Source organism: Glycine max, chromosome 4, assembly GCF_000004515.6.
Source record: "Glycine max cultivar Williams 82 chromosome 4, Glycine_max_v4.0, whole genome shotgun sequence".
NCBI lineage: Eukaryota > Viridiplantae > Streptophyta > Magnoliopsida > Fabales > Fabaceae > Glycine > Glycine max.
In genome coordinates, this window is record NC_016091.4 from 46,082,035 (window position 1) to 46,109,697 (window position 27,663).

The following is a 27,663-nucleotide window of genomic DNA, read 5'->3' on the forward strand; positions in this document are numbered from 1 at the left end:
CATGTCTATAAATGTATACTTCATGTATGAGTTTTAATTTACTTTAAAATTTAAATACTTTTAAAAAATTAAAAACACAAAATAAACATTTTTTTAAAAGTCGATTTAGACCGGTTCATTACAATCATTCTTTCTTGTTTTTAACTCGTTTTGACTTTTTTTTTTTTATCAAGATTTTATTATTTGGCCAATTTCTTAAATTATTCATACCACCAAGGTAACTGATAGTCAATCAAACTTACCGAATCAATCCATTTTTTTCAAAAAATGTGGTTGACTTGAACCAAATTGAATTCTTTCCTCCCCTATTCAATCCGGTAACAATATATGTTTGTGCTTCCAATTTCCAAGTTCTCCTCAAACGACGCCGTTCTCACGCCGCCAAAACTCGAAGAAAACCGAATATAAGAAGCTCTTTGACAAAAAATAAAAAGCCACGTATTCTCCTCGGTCTATTCTCTGCCGCGGACCCATTACGACGAAGCGGCGTCGTTTTATCCCACACAGCCGCGCACGATTCGAACGGAACAGAGACTCTCCGACCTTTCCTCCCAATTTTCCCGAGAAAATTTCGCTTCGAGAAAATCTAGCTCAATCTCTCCGCAACACTCATATATCCACAACACCTTACACTTATGGATCGGAGGAGAAACGCGAGTCCGGTGTACGCCCGGCAGTGGAGCGGCGGTTCCAGCAGCACCGGTTCCTCGTCGCCGGCGATGTCGCCGGCTCATCCTCAGTCGCGCCTCGGTCCTACTTCTGCCACCGGTCTCTCCACCGTCAAGCGCACGCAAAACGTGGCCGCCAAAGCCGCCGCGCAGCGACTTGCTCGCGTGATGGCGTCTCAGAATACCACCGCCGACGACGGCGAGGACGACGACGATCTCGATTTCCGGTTCAGCGCTCCGTCTCCGGCCTCTCTTTCTTCCTTCTCCAGCAACTCCGGCAGTAACCGGAGTGCCAGCACGAATGCCACCGCCATTCCTCCGATTTCGGTCGCCAGGCCTAACAGATCTCCTTCTCCTGCGGTAATTCTCACTTCAATTGTTGTTCTGACGCTTTTGCGTGTTTATTTGCGTGGATTTACTTGTTGAATTGTGAAAAATAAAATAAAACTGAATATGATGCGTATTCGATACGATTTTGATCTTAGGAACTTTTTTTTGCTGGTTCGTGGTTATTAATTTTTTATTTCGTTAATAATGATTAAGCGAGATCGTAAGTTTAGGATTGCTACTGTTGTTGCATCGTTTGTGGATTGATTCAATTTATGTCACCGAGTTTTTGTTGAGCTAATACAGCTTTGATGTTTTTATTAGTTAGGTCGGAACTTTGTAGAGCATACTCATTCGGTTCGTTCAACATCAGCTGGAAGACCAGCGGTTTCAGTTCGCTCAGCGGCAGTGGTGCCACCGAACAAATCCACACTCCGGACGCCTATGGCTATACCTCCTATTGACCCTCCTACCAATCGGAATAGAGAGAAAAGGTACTGTGGAGTTCTGTTCTACCTTAATTCTTATGGTTTTGTAGCTGTGGTAGTAATTGACTTGTAAGCTTTACGTCTTGGAGCCTTTCCAGGTTGAGTGGATAATACTGTAATGCTGAAGCTGAATTTGCCATAAATTTTAAAGAAGGCAAATGCAAAGGAATGTCATAAGGGTGCTTGTTAAGATTTGAAAATAAAATTATCAAAAGAAAATTAAAGCTTTTTTAAGTTTATAATTTATGAATTGGGTGTTTAGGAATAACTTCTTTCCCAGAAATAATATTTTTCCCACCCTTCTAGAGCACCTCATGAAGCTAGCAAAAATGAGCTAAACCAGACCTGCCTACGCTCTATTTTTCATTAAATTATTTAGTTCCATTTTGACGTCTTGGACCCTTTACAGAAATAAAGATATATACATGTAAAACATTTGTAAGTTGTAAGACTACTTCTGTGACTTGTTTGGTCGTGTTACCTCTCCACAATTTAAAAATTACCCCAAAAGATAGGAAGTTGTCATAAAATACTTATGTGTGTGAAGTCATCACTAAAGTTCAAGGCCCTATTCCTACAAAATCATCATGATACTATCTCGTGCCCCCCCCCCCCCCCCCACACACACACACACATTTAATTGGTTCTGATTTATGCAGGAATGAGTTTTTAATCCTTATTTTATTTATTGAGGTCATATATCTATCTATATCTTTGTGTATGTATGCAGACTGAATGAAGAGATAACCTAGATAATTATAGTTTGTTGGCCATTAGGAATATTGATGACCCACTCTTTGAATTATAATCATTAGACATGGTTTCAGGTTTACATCAGATATGTCCATCAGACCACTTAACTCAAAAGACACAGGAGATCAGCGTGAAGCTTCTGCACTCCGTGATGAAGTATAATATTTACATTCACCAATTTCAGTCTCCAAAAACTAAATATGATGATCCTTATATTGGCTATGCTAATTTTTAAGCTTTAAGTAGGTTTTTAAAGTAATTTATAAAGGATGAGTTTTGAAGCTGATTCATACTGATATTGCAGCTTGATATGCTACAAGAAGAGAATGAGGATTTATTAGAAAAGGTATGTTCATTCACACCCAAACAAAGTCGGCTTTTTGCTCGTGTTATGTGATGTTGAACACAATGCCTGATTATATTCCAGCTAAGACAAGCAGAGGAAAAACGCCAAGAAGTGGAGGCAAGAACTAGGGAACTTGAGAAACAGGTAATTTTTTTCCTAGATATTAACTAAATTATGAAACAACATAGTTACCATATTTTGCGTATTTAGGATCATAGTATGCTTTCATTTACAACAGTCTGCGACCATCCAAGTTTAGATAAACTTCTCAATAGACATTTATAGGAGAAGAAAATAAGGAAGTAAAATGAATCAAACTTCTAGTTCTTTCTCTCATAAGTTCAACTTATGCTCCTTGACTCTTCTAGAAACTCTCTCAACTACTACAAAAATTGAGTGCATAACCTAATTTTAACTTTGGAAGAAGTGTGTTTTAGGATCCAATTGCAAGTCATGGGACTTGAGTCCCAAATTGGAAGTATGAGATTTTAGTGTGGGGTTTATCTTAGAATTTGGGTTTAGGATCTAATTCAACCCCACAAAACTGGCTTGTGAGGTGAGTTTGCCCATGCTTTATAAGCTCTATTTAAGTCATATCTCTAGTTGATGTGGGACTAAACCATCACCCTTGAGGCCACAATTTAGGCAGCTCCCAAAGAGGCTGCAACTAAGGTGGGCAAGGAGTGACCGCAAATAAGGTGGTTTTCCAACAATTTATATCACCATGGGCTTTCCAACTACAATGGCTAGCTTTTATGGTGTGGCTTTCTGAAGGTTCTTCATGTCTCAACTGCAAATGAGCAGTGTGGTTGGCAACACTGATATTGCAGTGTTTGCTCATGACTATCCAAAGTGCCAGTGCACAACCAGCCTGCATGGTGTTAGCGCTGTGAAGTGTGGTAGGATGTTAGGATCAAATTGCAAGATATGGGACTTGAGTTTGACATTAGAAGTGTGAGATTCTAGTGTGTTAATATCTAGTGTGGGTTTTATAAGGCCCTGGGATCTCGGACTACAACAGCCAGCTTTTATGGCATGATTCTCCCAAGGTTCTTATTAGTAAGATTCATTTTACCTCCCTATTCCCCCCCACCCCCCATTAGTGCTTGTGGAGAAATTTATCCAAATTGGGCCTATATGCGCTAAGATCTATTTGACTATGCACAACTATATAGTTGTCATTCAGTGTGCTGATATCTGTATCCTTGTTCATTTTGAATTTGTTAGGTTGCTTCTCTTGGAGAAGGTGTATCCCTGGAAGCTAAACTGCTAAGCAGGTAAACTAGCTTTAAATTCTCTTGTATGCTGAATGGTATTGAAACTATTTATTTTATTTAAGGTTATGATTTTTGTGTGATATATTTGCAGGAAGGAAGCTGCTCTGCGTCAAAGAGAGGTATACTGAAACAATGGACATTAGATGTGGCATAAATATGAAATTAATGATGGTTGGAAGTTTGAAGTTCTGTGATCACCCTTGATTGATAATGCACTATTCTATCTCCTTTAAGTATTAATCTCAAAAACGTTTTTGACTTACTGTATTATTGAGAAAAATGCATAAGTGCATATTTGTGCAAAGGAGCATGAATCAGAGGCAGTTATGCTGCTTGATTGTTTGTAAAACTCTGTTTCCAGTTACAGTTTTCTTCTTAAATTGTGGCATTTGAGCAAGAGGCTCATCAATGTCAGTCCATTCTTTCAAAGATTGTCCTTGGAGTACTCAATATTTTTATACAGGCTGCTCTCAAGGCTGCTCAACAAACACAGAGTGGGAGAGATGAGGATATCACAGCCCTTCGAGTGGAAATTCAGGTAGTTTTGAAAAAAGCATGCATTCCACCCCCCCCCCCCTCTTTATTCTACCATATGTATCAGCTCTGATCAATTATTCTCCGGTGTAAGTTTTAGCTATCTTCTTTGTATTTGTCAGAACCTAAAAGATGATGCTACAGCAGCTTTGGAACAACAGCAAGAAGCTGAAGCTGAAGCAAAGTCTCTTCGCACAATGACACAAAGAATGATTTTGACCCAAGAAGAAATGGTTTGTGTTTACCATTGAAATAAGATTTAACAAGTCTTCAATTTCCCATTTGTCTTAATTCGTCTTCTTATCTGTCTTTTAGGAGGAAGTTGTCTTGAAGAGATGTTGGCTAGCCCGCTACTGGGGTCTTGCTGTAAAACATGGTAATGAAATTGCTACTGCTCTCTACTTTCTGTGAAAAGAAGACATTTTCCAATCTTTATTTTTCCTTTGATCTGAAAAATCACGACTTAAAAAAATGAGAAGTATATTTTGTAAAAGGCAGTTCATCCATCCTTATAATTCTTGTGACATGTTTCTTCTATGCTTTTTAGGCATATGTGCAGATATAGCACAATCCAAGCATGAGCATTGGTCTTCTCTAGCTCCTCTTCCTTTTGAACTTGTCATCTCTGCTGGACAAAAGGCTAAGGAGGAATCCTGGAACAAAAGTACGAGTTGGTACTCAAAAAATTCATTTGAATTATATATGTCTGAAAATTTTCACAATGATGTCTAATTAAAGTGCATGGACCAGGTGCTGATGGTCCAGATAGAAGCAAACTTGTTCGTGATTTGAATGATCTTGCTGGGGAAGGAAATATTGAGAGTATGCTCTCAGTTGAGATGGGTTTGAGGGAACTTGCTTCCTTAAAGGTTCTCCTTGATTATTTTTTTTTTTTGAAATTAGTGTTTTGTTTGTTCAGTTCCTTATCACACTTTTGTCTTGGGCATTTTAGATACAAAGAATTATATTTTAAACTTTCACTCCTTTTAAAGCACAGATTACAAGAACCCAAATTTCTATAGTACAAGTCCAGTTGAAATTTGACTTCCTTTCTATCTTTTAGATCATTCCATGTTATATTCATCTCTTCATTGTTTTTTTGCAACATTTTCATTTCTGTCTGTTGCTGCTTGTGTTCTGTACAGTGGGCTTCCTCTGGTTGTAAGGAGCTGGCATTCTCCACAATTACTCTTCTATAGTAAATTTCTGCTCCAATCATTATTTTTATAAATTTTGTAGGTTGAGGATGCTGTTGTGCTTGCATTAGCCCAACACAGACGGCCAAATTCGGTTCGACAATCCGTTTTAGGTATTTAATTTAACATGTATCTTTTTCAATGTTAGTTTTCTACTTCTTTTAATCAATTTGGTTACTCACAATTCTCTCATTTTATCGGTGACTTCTGTCTACCTTCTATTAGTATAGTTCATACCTTATTAATTGTGTTTTGTCTAATTTGTGATAAGAATTCTATTTGAATAGTTTTGTTTCATTTACACATTTTTTTAGTAATTTCCTCAAAACTGTTATTTTGAAACTATTCCAAAATAGGTTGTTTAGAAGAAGATGATTTGATTTATAATGTTCACATTTTTATTCATTTATTTTCAGATTCCAAATCACGTGGTGATGCCAAATATTCAGAAGCATTTGGTAAGAATTAAGTTGTCAGCTTTTATTTTAGTCTTTAATGGGATGTTTATCTATTTTAAGCTTAGGTAAGAAATAGGTTCAGTTTTTATTTTGGTGTATGTGATATGTATAGGAGGGTGATATCACATTTATATCGTAAATTGCATAGTGATGTAGTCATTTTTACCCTTTTCACTTTCTGAGAAATGCAAAACCACTCTTGCCTTCTACAAGCTAAAATGCTTAAAATATTTGGTGTATACCCCAAGATAATAGAGAAATATATTTGGCAATACTAGTATACTATATACTATATGTGACAATAACGACATTTGATTGAACTGTTTAAACTTTATTGATTATGGGCTGACCTCCATCTGTGGGATAGGCTTTATGTGGGCCAATGACTTCACGTGTATTTATGCTAATACATGACACAGACATGGCTGCATTTAGCCATCTTCTTTTCTGAATGGAAATTTGTCTGGCGGATGACCTGATGATTCTTGTTAATTTTCTGTTTCTTTGTTTCCTCCAGAATTAAGTGAAGAGGAAGCAGAAGATGTTCTTTTCAAAGAGGTCAATTGCTTTTTATTTGAAGATTCTGAAATTTGGCACTATTCATGGTCTTATTTGTATGAAATTGTGATATCTTCCTCCATATTAAAGTTATAGAATGTTCATTTCTACTATTATTTGTCTCATGTTCATAACATCTGTCTAAATGTCTTCTCAAATCAGCAATCAGTTATCTTGGCAGAGATTTGTGTTCTTTGTTGCACTTTTATTTATAAGGAAAATCAGTTCAATTGTTTTATTGCACTTTTATTTGATAGCCATAATCCTTTTTAGATGAAATCTCGCACTGGAGGCTCCCAAGTAGCTGTGGCTATTGATGAACAGTTTGTGTCAAAGTTTGAATTTAAAAGTATAACAATTCTGAAAATAGTTTGTGTGCATAATTTGATATGATATACTAATAAACATTACAGGCATGGTTAACTTATTTCTGGAGAAGAGCTTTGTTTCATGGTGTGGAAGAAGATATTGCAGAAGAACGCCTTCAGTTTTGGATTGCCCGCAGTGGACAGTCACCAAGTTCACATGATGCTGTTGATGGTAACCTCTTGTCTTTCTTATCATGATCTTTTGTTGTTTTTTCCTAAGTTAAAAGTGCACAGTCTTGAAACTACAGATGGTTTAATATATACGTGTTTTTTTGAATCGTGTCTTGATTGGCATAATGTTCCCAATGGAAGTTTCCTCTATGGATCGTAACGGGATTTTAAAAATATTTTGTATAATAGGTCAATGTTGGTGGTTGTTTTTTTTAGACTAAAAGTAATTTTAGTATTTTCTTTATAATATTTATATACATCTTTTAGATTGTGAAAACTAGGTATGCTTGAAAAATCTGCTACTCTAGAAGGTCAGGCATACACTTCTAAAATATTTGCTATTAATTTTTCAAAATTCCTGCTGTTTTATCCCAGTTCATAAGTAATTGGGTGCGTCCACTCATGCAAAATTAACTCCAAAACAACCCCACTTTTAGGTTTTACCTAAACTTGAAGTACCTCGTAAGATATTCAAATGAATGAATGATGATCTTTGGGTCTGACTCTGAACCTTAGAAGTGGTCGTAACTGCTATATAAATATCAAGCTCCTTAAATTTGTCTAATTATCTATACCTTTTTCATATTGAGGAAAATGCTAAGCAACAGTATTTTTTGTTTAGGAAAGAAAGTGAAAAGAAATAAAATAAAAAGGAAGGAAAAGATTAGAAAGTAAGATAATTTTTAAGTTGTTTGGTAAAAAGAAAATGGAAGGACAGATGGGAAAATATTTTCTTTCCTCTTATTTAGTTGTGTAAAAAGTGAATATATATATATATATGGAGGGATCAAATTACATCCATGTAACTTTGACAATTATTATATTATTCTATAACTTTCAATTGAATAATATTTTCTTAAAATTCATAATTGAATTAAAAGTTTTTTCACATAGATCATATATGTAAAATTTTATATTAATTCAAAATCATTTTCGTTCATAATTCAAAATCATTTTCGTTCATATAAATTAAAGCAGATGTAATATAAATTTTTCAAAATATAGTAAAATATGACATATAAATCCGAAATAAAAAAATGAGATGTCATATAATAAAGTATTTTGTTTTTATATAAAGGAGCTCCAATAGTTTCCTTTCTTCAACTGTTTCAAATGACGGAGGGATGAAAATATTTACAGCTCTTGTCCGTCTTTCGTAAATCCTCCCCCTCTTCCTATGAAACAAATACAACATCATATGATTACAAATTACTTTAATTTAAATGTTTTTTTAATAAAAAATATAATGATGTAGCTATGACTTTAGATGTATACGGGAAAAATTTAAAGAGAGTAGTAGGGTGTTGTTTTTAAATGTTTATTTTTTATTGCTTTTGATGTCTTAATGGTTCAATTTTTATTGCTTTTAATGTACTGGAGTGTTTTGTGTATGAACTACGCTCATTTTGCTTCTTATTTAGTTGAGCGAGGCTTGTTGGAGTTGAGGAAGCTGAGTATAGAACAGCAACTTTGGGAAGCATCACGGAAGGGAATTGATCAGCTTCAGGGGTCAGCAGATGCTAATCATAAGCATGCCTCTGACTCTGATGCCTCATCCTGATTGTCTGAGCCCCCATTAGTTCTTAATCGATTCTTTGTCCTATATGTATATTTTTGTTTTTGTTTTGTTTTCTACACAAGTTTTCCAATCTGTAAACATCTCAAACATTATATTCGGGAATACAAAGAAAGCAAGAATCTTTACGTTGCACGAGACATAGTGGGTTGTAATAATTAACAATCTACATAGGACTGAATTTTTCCCTATTCTTTTAAATTAAATTTTGTAATTTGGGAATCTGAGCTTTTGTTTGGTATCAAATGAAGATGCATGAGAATTGAAGCCACTATTATTTATTTTTCCTCTTTTTGGTTTGATACATTTTTTCCGTTTAGTTATGTTGATATCAATTGAAGCTTGAAAAGCTTCCTGCCCCCGAAAAATGGAATGTAAAGTTCAATAGTTTGATGTTATTTTATTTGACATGTTAGTTCCTTTGTCCCTATTTCTGCGTCGGAATTTAATTAAGCCAGTGGCATATATGACAACTAGCGAGAGTTGAAGAATATTTCTGGGATGTAATCTTTTTTATTTTAAGAGAAAAAAGTTTATGCATAATAGTGTAAAAAAAATTACACAAATTATTATATATAATAAATTTATTAATTTTTAAAATAATTATTTTAAAATATTTAAATAATGATTTGTGATTAGATGTCAATATAAAATTAAAACTATTTTATACTTTGCATAGACATTAAAATCTTATTTAATAGCCATCTCCTCAAATTAAATTAAAATAAAAAATACCTCTCCTATCCGAAAATAATAATCTAAGGTAATAGTAGTAACAGTAATAGTGTATAAAATAACCAATCCAAGTTCATATCTTCAACGGAAGATTTATGAGGAGCGTGCTTTTGCTTACAGAAAACATAGATACTCTAGTCGTCAATATATATTTATGGATTCTGAGAATATAGTTCAGAACTCAGATGGTGCTCTATACTCACGCGGGGTCCTGTTTATTCTGCTTTGTGGAGTGTGGAGGCCAATAGTGGCTGGTGCATAGCAACCCGGATCATAAAAAGAAGAAAAGCCTGCATAATTTAATAGTAAAAGTTGACGAGCTTTTTCTCCACTTGTTGTGTATTTAATGAATCGTGAAAAGGACCCAAATTCTGAGGTGAAAAACGAAATAAAAAAAATACCCAAGATTACTCAACCAAAAAGGCATGCCTTTGCTCTACTTGCAAGAATTCAAAAGCAGAATATAGGCTTCACTCGCACTCTTTCACACATTTTCCAACTCTGATGCTCAAAAGTCATTCTAACCACTTCTACATGCTTATAATAATATTCAGTCATACCCTTGTGTTGTGACATAAAATTTTCCTTAACATTATGAGCACCTACTCTTCTTTTCGCTTTGTGTTTTGGAGTTGGTTAGGAATAGAATTCGGGTCTGAGAGGCAATAGTATATTTTGACAATGAGGAGATGAACGCCAAAATCAGTGACACTAGTGCTAGTAATGATGAAAAACCTGAAATCTTTTGCAAAAGCTGTAAAAGGTAGGGACCATTTTTTTTCTCTCCTTTACCAGTTCTTTGAGCTGCAAATACAACAGAAGCACAGAATCCACCATATAAAATGTTGATCAAATTTGTCATTTTATAGTTTGTTCTTTTTTTGGCATTCATTATCTTGCATTTTTTTCTGCCCTGTCTTGTGGAAATAAAATAAGAACCTATCTACCCCTTGTGGGTTAGAGTGGTCCGGTGACACGGCTTTGTAGTAATTATTATAAGCCTGACTACATCATCCTAGTTAGATGGGGTCGATTCAAATCACTCCAAATGTTTTCCAAGTCATAAACATCCATGAATTGCGCTGTTACATAGCTAACAAGCAACATATATTATACAACCCAGCTTGCATAGTTGAAAATTGAAATGGTGAATGAAGGATGGCCCCACTTGAAGCTAGCGTGGAAAGGTTTGTGGCCCCAATGGGGGGAACATGTGGCTCCTTGGAGGCTAGCATGTGAGTTTGTAAGCAAAATGAAATATACTATATATTGTTGATGAATGGAGGTGGGGTTGTATTTGCTTTTGTATCACTAGGACAAAAAGATTTTGAAAAAAAAAAAATCAAAGAGTTACCTTATAATTATAAGAAAAGCCTTTTCACATCTGGTCAAAGGGAACAAGTTCATTCCCACATAAGTACATAAAGATAAGTCTTTAACCACTACAAGGAAAAGATTAGACTTTATGGGACTTGGCTGATTTGATTTCCACTTCCACTTAAAAATGTTTGGTTTTTTAATCTATTCAAAAACATACTTATTATGGGCATGAAAAAACATCATCCCAGATCTCACTCATTACTTAAATAAAGATTCTTTGAATGAAAGTGAAGCAGGAAATAAAATAAAAAGGAAAAGGTATACCCCCTTCATCACTCAAGCTCTTTAGTGAGTATTGTTTGTGGTTAATGAGGCATTTTGAGTATTCTTCAGATTTTCTAGCTTCTCTGACAAGCCACAGATACATTTAAAATTAAATGGCCATTAGAGAAATAAGATGGCTCTATTTTTCATTGGAATCTCCATTCTGTAACCACTTATCTTGTCGATGTGCAAATCTTGCCCGTACTTGCTGATCAAGAAAAACCAATGAATCAAACATTTTTCTTTGAAAAAACAAAAAAGTAACTGTGCATCATCTGTTTTACACCCTGCATGTTTACAGCATTTAACCAAGATTCTGTGAAGTGCTAATTTTTCTCTTGGCCTATGATAATAATTGAGAAATAAAAAATTTCTTTCATCTGAATTTTTTAAATAAAAGAAAATCGTAAAAATATCCATTTTTCTAAGGTGTGAAAAGTAACCCCGGCAAAGCCATTTTCCATGGAAGCGACACATTCCTGTTGATGCAGTCAAAAGGATACAAAATTTCTCTGTTTTTTCCCAAGTGCAAAAAGGATACAGATGCAAGGTCTTTGTTGTTAATGCATCTAGAGAGAAAAAAAAAAATGAAAACAGAAACAAAATGTAAAGAAGAAGATCATTTAAACACTGTAATTTTTTTGAGAAGGAATATTGTTCAAGGCAGAGCCCATATTCCAAAAACTAATTTCCTTTTCTTGACAGAAAATTCGAGCTGACTCAGCACAAACCATTCCAACCCTTTTCATAATTATCTTTTTGCCACTGCGTATAGAAAGACCCGGCACACCGAGGTCATTGCCTCTGTCACATCTCTTTCAACACCATTTTTCAGGCCTGCCATTAAAAAGCTAATTTTGTAATGATAATTAGAATGGAACAGATAAAATTTTCAGCCACCTTAGGGGCCCACCCTTAAATCAATATTGCTGCCACGAATGTCAAGATTCAAAAATACATTCTATATATATATTTTTAAAAACTTTTTTATTATTTGTTAAAATTTATTAAAACTCATAAAATTATGAAAGATTCGTTAAATATGAAATGAAACCTACTTCATCTTTTATGTTTGAAATTTTTTAACTAATAATAAATAATTTTCATATTAATAAGAAGTTATCTTGAGCTTGACTTTAAAATAGTTACTATAAACTCAAGAAATTTACCATACTTAACTTTCATACTATCACTAAGGTTTTAAAAAATGATATACAATTGCAATTCTGGTTTGCAGCATCAAGATTTTTGGAATTGCAATCACATTCATAACCACTATTAGAATCACATTGCAACCACAACAATTGCATTTATCTGTAATTTTCTGCAACATCAAGGATCATAACAAAACCGCAAATGAGACCACAATTTAAAACTATTGTATATAAATTAAATTCTAAGGAATTGACCAAAAAGTGTTTTTTTTTGGTGGAAAAAAGCGTTTAAAAAGTCTCACTGGCATTTCTCATATTGCTATTCATGTTCTCACTAGGTAACACTTTAAATACAGCACCCTATCACTCTTTCTCTGTGTTAGTCCTCCTCTCCCCATTTGTGAAACCATGAAGTGGCCAACATGGAAGTCCAAGTCCAACACCATGGCAATATCTGTGGTGTTTCTTCACCTGAGTTTCTCCATGGAGGTGTTCTGTCACCCTTCTCATGCAGACACAATTGCTGCGCTTCCTGGCCAACCCCACGTAGGCTTTCAACAGTTCTCAGGATATGTCACAGTTGATGACAAGAAACAAAAGTCTCTCTTTTACTATTTTGCTGAGGCAGAAACTGATCCAGCATCAAAGCCTCTTGTTCTGTGGCTCAATGGAGGTCTGCAATATTCTCTTTGCTTCAAAATTTGATATTAAGAAAATTTTCAAGACTTAGGATAAAAAAAAAAGAATAGCTAGCAGCAGCAGTATTCACTAGTCATCATGGAATATTAAATTTGACTAATATTTACTTTACTCAGGACCTGGTTGTTCTTCTCTGGGAGTTGGAGCATTCTCAGAAAATGGACCCTTCAGACCAAATGGAGAATTTCTGATTAAAAATTATTATAGTTGGAATAAAGGTACTCTTTTGCCACATTCCATTATATCTGCCAGAATGGCCTGCATTTCATTCTTCCACTGATTGAGTTACTTTTATGCTGCAGAGGCAAACATGCTGTATTTGGAGACACCAGTTGGAGTGGGGTTCTCTTATGCTAAAGGTAGCTCCTCCTATATGACTGTGAATGACGAGGCAACAGGTATTCTTCATTAATATTATTAGACTTTTTTTTTTTAATCTTTTGGGACAAAAACGTTTCTCTTTAGAAAGCTTCTTTAAAATTTATCTTCTATGGGAAAAGGCACGTATCATTTCATTTGTATGCTTCTTAGGCTTTTAAAAAGTTGAGACAAAACAGTGATCAATGTTAAAATTCCATGCTAACTTTAGTGTGGCACTTTACACGATTATTCTTCATCTCTTATTCTCTACGCAAGCATTAGAAGAATGGTATTCTTTTTTATTTATTTTGGCATGATTGTACTGTCCTTGAATAATGAGATGTTTACATGCATATATTTTGTCAATGAAGCAGTGCTTTTGTTTGATTTCTTAAGCCAGGGACAACCTTATATTCCTGCTACGCTGGTTCAACAAGTTCCCTCAATACAGGAGCAGAGACTTGTTTCTAACGGGGGAAAGCTATGCAGGTAAACATGTCATTCTTGGAAATTCCATTTCAAAAGAAAGTTAGTTAGAGCAATTATTTGTTCTTACACATTGAAAAAGTTGCATGTATCAGGTCATTATGTTCCTCAACTTGCAAAGCTCATAATTGAAATGAACACAAAGAACAAGATATTCAATCTGAAAGGCATTGCCGTGAGTGACATTAACTTTTATTCTTTCTTCAATACATATTACTATTTGGTTTTTGCTGATGCTAAAATGGAAATTATGGAATGAATGATCTCTTGTATTGAACTGCAGTTGGGTAATCCAGTTCTAGAATATGCCACCGACTTCAATTCAAGGGCTGAGTTCTTCTGGTCTCATGGACTAATATCAGATTCAACCTACAACATGTTCACCACAGTGTGTAACTATTCTAGGTACGTGAGTGAGTACTATAGGGACTCGGTTTCGCCTCTTTGTTCAAAGGTAATGGGCCAAGTGAGCAGAGAAACCAGCAAATTTGTGGACAAATATGATGTCACACTTGATGTTTGCATTTCCTCCGTGCTATCACAATCCAAGGTTATTTGTCCTCAATCCCAAGTGAGTCTTCTCTTTTGGACTTGCCCTTCTCATGCTTCTCCAATTCCCATCACATCATTTCCACTAACTATTTTACTTCAGATCAATGCTTCTCAAGTTTGGCTTGTTAATTAAAATTCTTGCCTTTTATATCATGGCATGGCAGGAAGCAAATGAGAGCATAGATGTGTGTGTAGATGACAAGGTTACAAACTACTTAAACCGGAGAGATGTACAAGAGGCACTTCATGCAAAGCTCGTTGGCATTCGCAAGTGGGATGTTTGCAGCAAGTAATTTCTTCATACTACATGTCTTGTGGTTTGGCTTTTCTTGGTTTTGAAAATTGAAAGATCAAAAGTCAGAATCACTGACCTGCATTTTGTTGGTAACAGCATACTGGACTATGATATGCTAAACCTGGAAGTGCCTACACTCCCTGTTGTTGGATCACTGATAAAAGCTGGAGTTAAGGTCCTAATTTATAGGTAACTCTAACCAAAACCTTTTCTTCTCCTTTTGACTTATTTGGTCTCTTGAACTTTATGGCTCATACGTATGTTTCTTAGTGCTGATTAACATAACCGCGTGCATTGTTATTGCTACAGTGGAGATCAAGATTCTGTAATTCCACTGACTGGAAGCCGTACCTTAGTTCAGAAGTTGGCAAGACAATTAGGACTGAATTCAACAGTCCCTTACAGAGTATGGTTTGAAGGCCAACAGGTATGTATATTATTTACTAAGGTAGCTTTTGGCCCAGTTCTTTTTCTCTTCTTTTGGTTTCTTTTCTCCTTAATCCAATTAGTTTCTGCCTTCCAAAAAAAAAATACAACTAGTTTCTATGGAAGTTATGCTTTTTAGCTTATTCTTAATTAAAAAAGGCTACTTCTATTTTTTAAAATATCATTAAAGTTATGTTTGACATAAGTTCTTTTAAAAAGATAATCAAGAATCTGAGTCAAATGCTGCCTGATTAACATCTTACAAGTTTGAATGAGTGAGAAGCTATCGTAAAAATATTGGTTTGTAAGAGGCCAGAAACCTTCATTGGACTGATTAGTGACTATATTTTTGTCCATTATTAGGTGCTGTGTAGATTTTTTTTTTAATCATATTATGTCTGCATTCACAACAATAGTAGAAAGCATTTTCTTTGGAAATAGCACCATTTTTTTGACATAAATCCAAATTGTATCATGTATTATACATCAGAAACTAATCCAAGTCAATGAAACTTAGGTTGGTGGGTGGACTCAAGTATATGGCAATATCCTCTCGTTTGCCACTGTTAGAGGTGCCTCCCATGAAGCCCCTTTCTCACAACCTGAAAGATCACTTGTGCTATTCAAGTCATTCTTGGAAGGCAGGCCCTTACCTGACGCTTTCTGACACACCCTTTGTGTTTTCACATTTAGTTTAGATTGTAAGTAAGCATAGCATTATCCTTAATTAATAACATATCATTAGCAAATGAATGTATTAACTGTGCAGAATGTCAAAAGAAAAGTTGGGAAAAACATTTTTTTTTTTTGGGGGTTTTCAACCTCTGTATGTGAGTTTTTGTGTGCTTGGTTGTTCTGGAGCTGTCAAATGTAATGGACCCTTGGGTTGAAGAGATTCTGTAAAAATGTTGTGAGAGATAACCGCTGCGTTCTTCGATATAAATTCTAGGCAAACAATGAGGATTATACTGTTATGTAAATTCTGCCCCTGCATGCAAACATCAGTATGTGACATCTCTTGTGTCAAATGGTACAGGGACTATAGACAAATATATAATGTCACTTAGAAACAACTCTAGAAAAGCACCTACGAAAGTAATTCTTATCAAGTAGCGACCATATTTTAAAGAATTGTATTATTAGTATATCACTTGTTTACGACACTACTTTTTCTCATTATCTCTTAAATTCATCTTATTCAACACTTCTTTTCTTTTCTCTACTTATGTACCAAAAAATTGCACAAATTTTTTTGTACAAATATAATTTCTCTGTTTTAAAATCAGTTTTCATTAATGGAACAGCAATTATATTTACCTTCACCCACCTCAATTTACGGCAACTAAAGTCATATAGTGTCCATCTGCAGTTTTCATTAAATTTTGAAGTACTATTCGCTGTTAAACACTGTGCTGGCTATACCAATTACCAAGGGCCTATTCATAACAGCTTATATAGTGATCTTTATAATGTCAGGGTGGCACTAACTAAGCTAATTAAGGATCTATATGCTCTCACACATTGGTCTTTTCTCCATTAGACATTATTGGCTTTCGAAACCATGCTATATATGTAGGAAATTACATGTCAACAATGACGTAAACCAGGGATTATTCCGGGTTCATCAAAAGACAAAAAACCATCTCTACAGGAGAGCTTGTACTTAAGTACTAACTCTTCGGCTAAGGGAACAACTTTTTGTTCAGAAAGGTGGATTCTGATCCCATTTGTCCTCTCTGCTGCTACTGCACATATTCTAAAGAAACAGTATAAAACATGCACAAGTTCTAAAAAAAAAAAAATAACATGTTGTACTACAGGTGAGGTGAGGTGAAATTCTACGTGAGATACAAATAAAAATATTGAATATCATATAAATAAGAATAATCAAAACACAAATTTAAGCCTTAATATTTTGAATTAAAATATAAAATCAAGTCATTCCGGCTTATCAATACATCCGGTCTATCAACACATGTTCAAGATTTCAATCCAACCCCTTCAAATCAACAAAGTATTATCACTTCATTTTAAAGCTCATGTATATTTTTATTCTTTATTGTTATACTAATTTTTAGTTTTAATTTCTTTAAAATTTGAGTTTTGGTTTGTGTTTGTGAACACTTTTTAAGTCTATTATCATATGTTCATTGTAGGTTGATTTGTCACAAATACTAAAAGTTTATAATTTATGAATATAAAATATTAAGAAAAAAACTAACAATTAGAAAAAACATTTTAAAGACATTACATTTTAAATGGGATAAATGAGACATAAAATGAAATAGTAATTTCTATCAATTTATAAATATAACATTAAATAATATAAAAAATTGTTGCACAACTCAATAAAATGAATTTTTGGACCCTTCTATTACAGTATAGAAATGTGTTTAGTTTCTTTACTTCTCTACAAGTTTCTTTTCCATCGTAATTTTAGATGACTAGAGTTCTTTGCCCTGATGATGCTTTTTCAAAAGAAAAACCAGAAGTTCAAACTCTACCTTGTTCTCTTGCAATTTCATCCCATCATTGCATATTTATAAACGTAGGGTATTCAACTATATTTTTTTCATATTCATCTTTTACTTTTGTTTGGAATACAAGGTTAGAGTCATCCATAATAGTATGCTAAGACCAGAATCTCAAGTGGATCAAAAGGCTAAGTTGAAGTTTTATTTTCGCGCGCACACACACAATTTGATAAGTTTTATAACTCATTTAAAAAGTTGTAGGAAAATTAAATTACATTTACTTTGAATTAAAAAAAATAGTATTGAAATAATATAGAAATTAAATTTCATAAAAATAATATGATCAATAAAAAATCATTTTGATGGATAGAAAATTTGCCTAAAGCCTCAACATTTCTACACACGTCCACGTAATTATTATTTTTTTTTAAAATCAAAATTAATTTTAAGCTTATCATATTTGTGACTTATTGATTATAGTTCTTGCGTTTATGGGTTTCATTCGCACTACAACAGCACATATATTGCTTATCATATATGTGACTTATTGTTTGCATTGATTAGGAGATCTAGTGTCGTATCATAGATCACATTGGATGGTCTATTATAATGTAATTTCAATTTATGTATTTTTTTGGCCCAAAACAAAATATGAGGAAGGATTTCGAATTATGACAAGCCCTTGGGATTTATTATGTAGCTACATTAACATCTTCCTCACAAAGAAATGAGAGGTGAGAGAGCTAGGTGGGAAGGAAGAAATGAAAGGAGAGAAACATTTCTACTTTCTTCTTCTCTAGGGTTCTGATGGAGTATAAGCAAATGGATTTATGGAAAATTTTCTAGAGATGGGAGAGAGTATGGGAAGTATTCATTGCCAATAGCAAAAACAAATGGGGATATAGATATGGTTTTGTGAGATTCCTGGGGTAAAAAACGTTAAGAAGCTGGAGATGAAACTAGATAGTATTATGATTGGTAATAAGTTACGTGTTAATATACCCAAGTATGCATAGATGAGAGTAGAATTTCTTTTTTGGATAAGCCCATAAAAAACAAACAGTTCCGTGTACATTATTTTGAGAAGTTTGACTTTGTAATGTCCATAGATTTGTAATACTTAACATATAAAAATATAGTGTCCGTTTTTATTTATTTCTAAACTCTTGATTAATCTCTTCAGGTTAGTTAGTCGTGAAATTTTTGGATAATAATAAAAAAATTTAGTCACAACAATTTAACGAATTTTTATTTTTATTTTTGTAAAATTATTTTTTTTTATTTTTAGTTATTATAGATTATATTTATTTTGTTTTTAGATCTTAAAGTACGTCAAATAACATTTTGAACAGTGAAAAAATGTTATGTGAGTGTTATAAAAATAAAAAATAAAACAAACATAATTTATCATAAAAAAAATAATTTTATAAAAATGAAAAATAAAAAACAATTATAAGCACTAAAAATATACTTAAACCTATAAAAAAAAAATATTACATGTGAGCGTCCTTAATTTAGTCCAGAAAACATGCATTATATTGTATATAAGCTTTGCCATATAATAATCCCTTAAGATATTATTGACTTGTTCACTTTAAGTAATAAGATAACATCACCGTCCCACGCTAACTTACTGTATAGTCAGAGACTGAGAGTCATGATTTGCTGAAACCTTAAGCCAGCCTCCTTTCATTTCCATGGCCCTATCCACGGCCTCAACTTTTCTAATTTAATTCCATTTATTTTTACTTCCACATCCATAATATCATACACTCATTTATGATCTTAAACACTATTGTCATCATAAATATGACTATCTCCCAAGAAAAAAAAAACAAATTAGAATAATGACACTCATTCCAAACTTTCATTCAACAAATTATACAATTTAAGATAACTAACTTGATTAAAAAACCACTTATTTTAAAGATTAATTGGATTGCGATTAAACTTTAAGGTGTTTATTTACTAAAAAGTTAAACTTTAAAGATCATTCATAATAAATTTAAAATTCACTGTATTTATTTATAAAAGAGATAAATTATAAGAATTAATTTGGCAAAAATTAAAGTTTAGAATGTTTATCATAAAAGAAATAAAGTTTAGGATAACTTCATATATACTCATTTATCTATAAAGATATATTTTTTCCATCTCAAAATATTAATTATTGTCTTAGATTATTTTATATAGATTAAGAAAAAATAATGAATAAATATAAGAGAGTGATAATTTTATCAAATTAATCTTATATTGTCATTAATTTATTTTTAAATTTTGTAATTTATTATTAATATGTAAGAAATATAAATAAAAAAATAACTAATGTTATATTAAAAATTTAAAATGTTGGGATAATTTTTTTTCTTCCATTATGATTATAATGACACGGAGAGTATATTATTTATTACATGTTCTTGGAATATTTAAAAAAGTCCATAATAGATGATCATATATTTTTTTGACGACCTTTCTTTCTTAGGGCACCTATTAATATTATCTTATTCGGCCTATTTACCTGTTTGTAGACACACACTCTGTTTCCCTCCATTCTTGAGAAAGACATTCCGAGCAGTTTTTCGCACTCTCACCAAAACCATTTTTTTTTAATACCAAACAAGATGGCCAAAGAGCAGCAAAAGCAGGATCCCGCGGCAATCACCAACTCCTTCCAAAACCAAAACCAAACGCAGGTTTAAACCCTTTTTTTTTCTTTTCTTTTCACTCTCATTTGCTTATATAAATGAAAAACAAAAAAAGAAACTCGTGTTAATCTAGATCGTGTTTACATAGATGCATTGAGTGTGTGTGTGTGTGTGTGTGTGTGTGTGTGTGTGTGTGATCATCAAATTCACTCGTAGTCCTAACCCATGTTTTGAAATTTACTTGTGGGAGTAGGAATTGCAGGGTAAAGGTGAAGTGGAAAAGGAGGAGGAGGCTGAGGCCCCTTTAGCTCTAAGCGTTACATACAAGGTATTTTTTTCAATTGGGTTCTCTCTGCATTGAAAAAGATTAAAACTTGTTTTGGTGAATGCAGGTTTTGCACATGTTGGGAGACATCACAGCAGGGCCTGCATCTATGTTCGCGCAATGGCTCCAATTAGTTCGTAAACGCACTTCCAACTGTCGCACTTCTGGCTTCCCTCACCGTTCTTCCAGCATGCCTTCTAGGTTCCCTTCTCTTTCTTCTCCATCAATTGCATTTGTACAGTTTTTCATAATTGTCATTGAGCATGAAATGTAATAGGCTGATACCAAGGAGATGTTTGGTTTTGAGAAAAATGGTTTTTTGGTTATATTTCTCCTTTTCATAAATAATTACAAAAATGTCACGTTGATATCACTTTTGTTTACTATGTTCAAAATTTTGAATAGGAAGCAGCCAAATCAATTTGTCATTATTTGTTAAAATGAGAAGTAAAACTAGAAACATGCTTTCTCAAATTAACCGGACTTGAAGTTTTTTTGGAAGGGGAGTGGTAAACGGGGTATGTTGGAGGAGTTTCCTTTTTTTATGAATTTAGTATGCTTTCTGAAGTGGTTGTTAAGGATGATTTAATTTTTGTTCAGCCCGGGAGAATCTATTGAGGACACGAAGAATGATCAGCAAACAGAGATTAGTTTGTGGGAGAGGCTTGGTAAAGCTGAAATGTTGGACATTGAGTCGAGCTCATTTTCTTGGGAGAGACTCTCTTCACTTCACCACACTGAGCACACTAGCAGCAATGAACATTCTGAGGATGAAATGAACCGTGTTCTTGAGGTTAGTGTCAACATGCAAATAGCTTCAATGTTCAAGCTCCAAAGAGTTAGATATACAGATGAAAAGCATGTGATTTTTATTTCAGCATGTTAATGATCATTGTTTTTTTTTTTAATGTTTATAAAGAAATATAGTTATGTCCAATATATTTTTTGTTAGCTGCTTCCATATAACATCAACACCTGTTCTGATAATTGATTTTTTTTTTGTTGCATCAAGCATTTCCTGTGTGATGGTTTGACTTGAAAAAATCAATGTTATGTTGTAATAATTGTGTTTTATTTTTCTTTTGAAGTACACGAGCGTCTGCATAAATGGTTTATTTTATTTTTCTTTACCTGTGGCTCTGTCTCTTCTCATTTGTCTGAGCATAGGTAACAGTAAATTCTGGAGGGGTAGTCTTCTTTGCCTTTTTCAATGGTCTTGGGAACGACGATGCCTCTTCAAAAGAAGCAGCCGCTGTTATAAAGATATCGTCTTCAAGAATGGCAACACAATCCGAACGTCTTGGTTATGAATTTGCCAAATGGTTGGGAGTCCAAACTCCGCAGGTTAGTTTTTATATTTTTTTATCTAATTGACATTCTGAATTGTGTAGGCTTAGAGTGTCAATCTATATTTCTGCTAAATTCATTCTTTACTTTTATTGGGAATACAAGGCTAGAGTCATCCACAATACAAGTTTAGAGTGGACCCAGATAAAGGAAGCTACAGAAAAAGCAAGGGATGCTGCAAGTTCTACAACCGATGAAGTTGGTGAAATGACATGCACAGAACTTTTGGAAGCACTTGAACTTAGCCGATGTCTCATGTTTATGAGGTATGATTCAAATCTAGTGCCAATATGATAAGGTTTATACCATGGCAGCAGAAGACATCTTGCTTGCCTTGTTCTATTTGTTTCATGGAACAAATCATGATTGGGCTTGATGGGATAATTTCAAATTGTGGCGTGCTATGTTATCATCTTAATTCTTATATCCGAGATAATGCAACAATCCAAGAAATAACATTGTCATATAAATCTCAATAAATAATGGCAGCTTTTGGTAATCAGCAAGATATAACTATTTCTTTTTGTGTCCTTCACATGTGGTGGAGTGAAATATAGCGGAAGTTGGAGTAGTATTTAAACTATGACACTTTTGTTATGTCATTTTTAAGTTAAATCAAATCCCATCTTTTTTTTATAAAAAAAATTCAAATAAAATCCATTATCTCTATTTCACTGAAAAGCAATTAACATGTTAATCATCTTCTTGCAGTTATGTGCACGGTTCACCCTTGCTTGAAAGCTCTAGAGCATTTGAATCACAGGAATTTGCAGAACGAACATCAGCAGCCCTTGGCAGGATAATGTTGCTGGACCTTGTCATCAGAAATGAAGATAGGCTCCCTTGCCGGCAGCTTAGATGGCGTGGGAACTCTGCAAATTTATTATTGGCTGAGAAGATTATCTCAAATACAGATACAGCAGGAGAAACTCCTGATTCTGCAATGAACACATATGGACAGCGAGTGAGTAGGACACCTCAAAAAGAAAAAAGGTCAACTTCAATGGATGGTAGATTGAATTCTCATAATTCTGGACTGGTATCACAATGCTCTGGTCTTTCTGACATGAGTTTTAAAAGTCAAATGTCATTAGAATTAATGCTTACTGACTTTATTGTGGCCATTGATTCTGGCGTTCCTCGTCGACCCCCTGCTGGAAAACGTGCAGATGACCAGGTTAATTATCCTAAGTTGGTCGAGTTACTACTCAATAGCTCAGAGTTTTCCTCTAACCTGTTACATGATATAACCGGAGGGAGACTAGGATTCCCTCATCCAGAAGACACAAATACAATCATTGATGTTCATACTACTGATGTAACATCAGTAGTTCATGCGTTCCGTAGTGGTTTTCGTGCTGCTCTTAGGGATCTGCAGGGATTCCACATATTCCTACTCACACTGCATCAAAAACTTGATAATTTGTTAAGATCATTTATGAATACTATAGGCAAAATATCATCAGGGGAGTCTGAAAAAGAGGATGCAGTGGTTCCTGACTCACCTTCACCCACTGTTGTGGGTAGTTGTCCCTCTCCATCTAGTAAGGAAAGGCTTTCTAATGATGTCCATCAAGATTGTAGTGATTCAGAATCTCAGAGAACCGCTCCAAGGACATCATCGTCTTCAGGCAATAGAGATTGTTGCGACTCTGCTTCTTCCATGTCAAGAGAAGGTTGGCATGGAAAACACTCTAAAGGAAGCGTGGAGTCACATCGTGGTCTCCGCTTGACAACTAAGCTCCGTGACTTACATAAATTTGCCAAGGTTGGTCTCTAGGTAGCATAATTCATGGTTTTGGTTCCAATGATGCAGTGAAGTTGTTTTGGTGCATTTCTTTCTTTTTTTATGGATAGATCATAAATAATCAGCAATTGTCATATTGGTTGTTGTGCAAAGTAAAGATAATTTTATTGCAATTCTATCTGCACAAAATCAATTGGAGTAAATTACACTAACTATCCCTGATGTTTTGTGAAATTACACAAACACTTCCTTTTTTCTACTCATACACTAACCCCCTTAATTTTTGAAAAATATACTCTGATATTCCTTTATACATTACACTAACTCCCCTTAATTGTGTGAAAAATATTATACCAGACTCCCCTAAAGGAAGGTTATTGTAAAGGTTAAAAAAGCAGGGGGTGTTTGTGTAAATTCACAAAACCTTCAGGGGTGGTTAGTGTAAATTCACAAAACATAGGACAGTATTTAAGATTCTGACAAGGATGTACTCTTGTCGCTTTTGAGAATGTGAGCATGAATTTTGGTGAATCAGTTTCAGTTATTTTGGAGAAACAGGTTACTCTGACCTTTTGCTCTTGTTGTTATCTTCTAATTGATGTAATTACAGTGTGACATAGATGATGTCATAAATTACCAGTACATTGAAAACGTGGGTTTCCTCCAAATATAATGTCTTCTAGTTTTCTTATGTCCTGCATGTGCAAATGTCATACACAATCATGTATCTCAAGTGATTGACAAAAAAGGTGATAGAAGTGTTGTAACTACCCTGTCTTTGCCAAGTAAAACTGCATTTTACCACACATTCCCTTTTTATCTCCTGTCCTATACTTTATCATGATTTTCAGGTTGACTCAGAATCCAATAAAGAATTGGAACAGTGGAATGAAATGCTTAAAAATGATGCTGTCAAGTTATGTTTGGAGCACAATTTTAACACAGGATTTTTCGAGGGTAGTGATAACAACACTGTTGTTGATGCATATGAACTGAAGGTATGCCAATTTAAATTAGTATGCAGAAATAATATGTTGGACTCATTATGGAGGATACATGAATAAAGAATTTACTCCATTGACCTTTAGGTCAGACTTGAGCATATCCTTGAGAGGATTGCCTTGATATCTGAGGCTGCAAATACAGAGAGACCATCTGCGGTTACAAATAGTCTGTTCATTGGTGGAGCACTGGCTGCAAGATCTACATACACACTGCAACGCTTGGGAATCACGCATATTTTATGTTTGTGTACAAATGAAATTGGCCAATCAGATTCTCAATTTCCTGATCTATTCACTTACAAAAATTTCTCTGTAAGTTGTACTCTCATGTCTACTTTTTACCCCATTATTAGAGGTTAAGTTTGTGTCAGAATCAATTGACTTAATGCTTAATGTCTGACTGTGCATTTTTATTAATCATACACGCATTTTTGGGCAGGATTAATCCAGTTTTTGTGTTGGATTGGAGCTTTAAGCTTCTATTTGCTTCTTGCTTTAATTACTTCATGAGTTTCCAAATACAATTTGATGTTCCATTCATTCAAAAAGTCCAAGTTTAAGATGCATGCTCACGAATATTTTTCATCTCCAACACAACCCTTACATGCGATATCTTTAGGCTTCAAGTGTAGACAAGGCTCTAGTTTTTATCTTAGTTTGTGCTAAAATTTAATGTTCTTTTGGTCTTTAAGTGGGAATCCTTATGAAATATGAGATAAACCCTTGGGCCAAGGGTGCAAGTTACATAAACCCTCCTCAAATGCTTGAGCTGTTAGGTGCTACTGCCTGCCCATGGGACCACGGGTGGTCTTATCTTTAGTCCAGTATATATGGTTCATTTTCTCTTTTAATCACGATATAATTTATGCTTGTAATTGTGATTATTTATAAATTTTTTTTTCTGATAATTAAGTTATCGTGTTACATAAGGCAAATATTGTATAATTGTTCGGTTTTCCGTTATTTTTTCCATTCCTGTGTAAATAACCCAATATTGGTCAATTGCATTTTTAAAATAAGGTTCTGTTCAAGAATAATTGTTAACATTGGTTCTCTTCAATCTCCCATTTGAACAGGTATGTGACGATGAAGATTCTAACATCAGCAGCATATTTGAAGAGGCCTGTGATTTTATAGATTATGTTGAACAAGCTGGTCACAGTGTTTTAGTTCATTGCTTCGAGGGGAAAAGCAGAAGTGCTACTTTGGTCCTTGCTTACCTGATGCTTAGAAAGTAAGTAAAAATATAAATAAGCATATGTGATTATTGAAACTGAGGTTGCTGTGGAGCTGACCCTCCATAACCAATCAACATGATAATTGTAATTAAATAATCAAACCTTAATAGCAAATATTATTACGGTTTTTCAGTTAGTAAACTATTTTTTTTCATGATTATAGATTATCTACATGGTTAGGTGCTATGAAGTATTATTATTCAGCATGTGGAACAATTGCAACTCTAAGTTTGTGTTCCTTGATAGTTAAAGAGTATCACTGCTTCTAACACTTGGGACAGTTTAGGAACTAAAAGCTTTTGTCTGTAGGAAATTCACTTTGTTAGAAGCATGGAATGCTCTAAAACGAGTTCATCGCCGATCTCAGCCTAACGATGGTTTTGCAAAGATCTTACTTGATCTGGACCAGAAACTGCACGGGAAGGTTTCAATGGAATGGCAGCAACGGAAACCAATGATGAAAAATTGCCCCATCTGTGGCAAGAATACTGGACTAAGCAGTAGCTCGCTTAAACTACATCTTCAGAAATCACACAAAAAGCTGTCATCAGGGAGCGTAGATAGTGCCATGACAATCGAGATCCAGAAGGCATTAACAACTTTGAAGATTAGCCATGGTGGGAGTGTCAGTCCCAAACCAAGGAAGTCTCATTCAACGATAGAAGCATAGATTTCTCTTGCAAATATTAAGGAACATTCCTTCAATATTTTATTTTTCATGTTATAGATTGAGTGGGAGTAAAATAGTTGTTTGGAAGTGGGATTGATTGATTGCTTAGTTTAGTTAGTGATTTCATTTAGATGGATATTAGGATTCGATTTCTTGATGTATAAATGGAAAACACTTTATTAAGAAAGGTAAAACTTGCTTTGTTGATCTCTTCCTCATTAGTTTTGAATCATTGAATTGAAGGGGAAAAATTCATTACATATTACAAATTTTTTTTTTTTACAGGATAGACAAGATTTCCCCTAGGTTTATGTTAGAATCCATTAATTATAAAGATTAGATATGATTTGAATTTAAATTGTAATTGATCTAAATCCCTATATATTTTCTTCTTTTTTTATTTTGTGATTCTGTTTTGATATTTTGTTCTCAATAATCATGGAAAGATGATAGAGAGGATTATGTATTTATTCGTTGTTTTATATCAATGAAAATTACCAAATTTCATTTTCTTTACTTGGCATCAGAGTCAGGTTGAGGGAATAAGGAAAAACCGTCCCTCACTGGGGATCGATTGTCCCTGGTGAGCCCTTTTGCTCGCTGCCTTTCTTCTATCATTCTTTTTCCAGTTTCTGGTATACCATTCAACTCGTTGCCCTTCCTCCAACGAACTGTTTCTGTTTTCCAACAACTTTTCTGGCGAGTGTTCTTATCCGGTGAACCATATTTCGTTGTGCAGAAGTCATTGCTAGCACCATCGGACTCGTCTCTTCATCGTCGATCAAGCCCACTTTTCTCCAGCGCCATCAGAGCTACCACGTGCCACCACCTTCTTCGGCCATCTTTGTTAATCTTTTCACATTTTGTCAAATCTACTCCTCTCTGGTACAATCTAGGTGCACCCACTAACACCATGGTGCTTGTTTTCCTCCGATTTCGTTTCTGTTGTTCTTTTTTCTCTATTCCCCTGTTGAGTCTCCACCATTGGTTCTGAAGCTTCCGACTCTTGGTTTTAAGAAAGTCGGAACTTGCTTTGAACCTTCGAAGACTAATGTGTTTTCCAGCTCTATCTTTTTCAAGCAATATTCCCCAACTTCGTCAGCATCCCTGAGTTGTCCTTCAAATGTTTATTTGTGAAACTC

At 34.3% G+C, this 27,663-nt stretch overlaps 3 protein-coding genes across 5 annotated transcripts; all 3 read left to right on the plus strand.

Annotated features, from left to right (window-relative positions):
- The first annotated feature begins 422 nt into the window (after positions 1-422).
- Positions 423-8,855, plus strand: LOC100795139 (coiled-coil domain-containing protein SCD2). 3 transcript variants are annotated; one of them, XM_006578660.4, is made up of 17 exons: positions 428-1,028; positions 1,320-1,489; positions 2,311-2,392; positions 2,541-2,582; positions 2,664-2,726; positions 3,810-3,859; positions 3,951-3,978; positions 4,323-4,397; positions 4,516-4,626; positions 4,709-4,769; positions 4,941-5,057; positions 5,144-5,262; positions 5,633-5,702; positions 6,006-6,047; positions 6,565-6,605; positions 7,019-7,145; positions 8,566-8,855. In XM_006578660.4, exons 1-17 carry the CDS (start codon positions 636-638, stop codon positions 8,703-8,705), a joined length of 1,731 nt encoding a protein of 576 aa, XP_006578723.1. In that variant the 5' UTR covers positions 428-635; the 3' UTR covers positions 8,706-8,855. The 3 variants fall into 3 exon arrangements, with proteins under 3 accessions (XP_014630318.1, XP_006578723.1, XP_014630319.1); XM_014774833.2 differs by having other exon boundaries at positions 887-1,028; positions 1,324-1,489; XM_014774832.3 differs by lacking the exon at positions 6,565-6,605 and having other exon boundaries at positions 423-1,028; positions 8,566-8,632.
- Positions 8,856-12,566: 3,711 nt separating this feature from the next.
- On the plus strand, positions 12,567-16,085 carry LOC100795668 (serine carboxypeptidase-like 45). Its single transcript, XM_006578661.4, has 10 exons — positions 12,567-12,926; positions 13,069-13,170; positions 13,255-13,350; positions 13,709-13,801; positions 13,894-13,973; positions 14,082-14,369; positions 14,515-14,639; positions 14,742-14,834; positions 14,955-15,072; positions 15,589-16,085. The coding sequence occupies exons 1-10, from the start codon at positions 12,662-12,664 to the stop codon at positions 15,736-15,738; spliced, it is 1,410 nt and encodes a 469-aa protein (XP_006578724.1). The 5' UTR covers positions 12,567-12,661; the 3' UTR covers positions 15,739-16,085.
- Positions 16,086-20,060: 3,975 nt separating this feature from the next.
- On the plus strand, positions 20,061-26,715 carry LOC102661225 (dual specificity protein phosphatase PHS1). Its single transcript, XM_006578662.4, has 11 exons — positions 20,061-20,238; positions 20,444-20,518; positions 20,583-20,716; positions 21,116-21,308; positions 21,683-21,859; positions 21,968-22,128; positions 22,574-23,630; positions 24,461-24,607; positions 24,698-24,925; positions 25,690-25,847; positions 26,161-26,715. The coding sequence occupies exons 1-11, from the start codon at positions 20,167-20,169 to the stop codon at positions 26,519-26,521; spliced, it is 2,763 nt and encodes a 920-aa protein (XP_006578725.1). The 5' UTR covers positions 20,061-20,166; the 3' UTR covers positions 26,522-26,715.
- Positions 26,716-27,663: the final 948 nt, after the last annotated feature.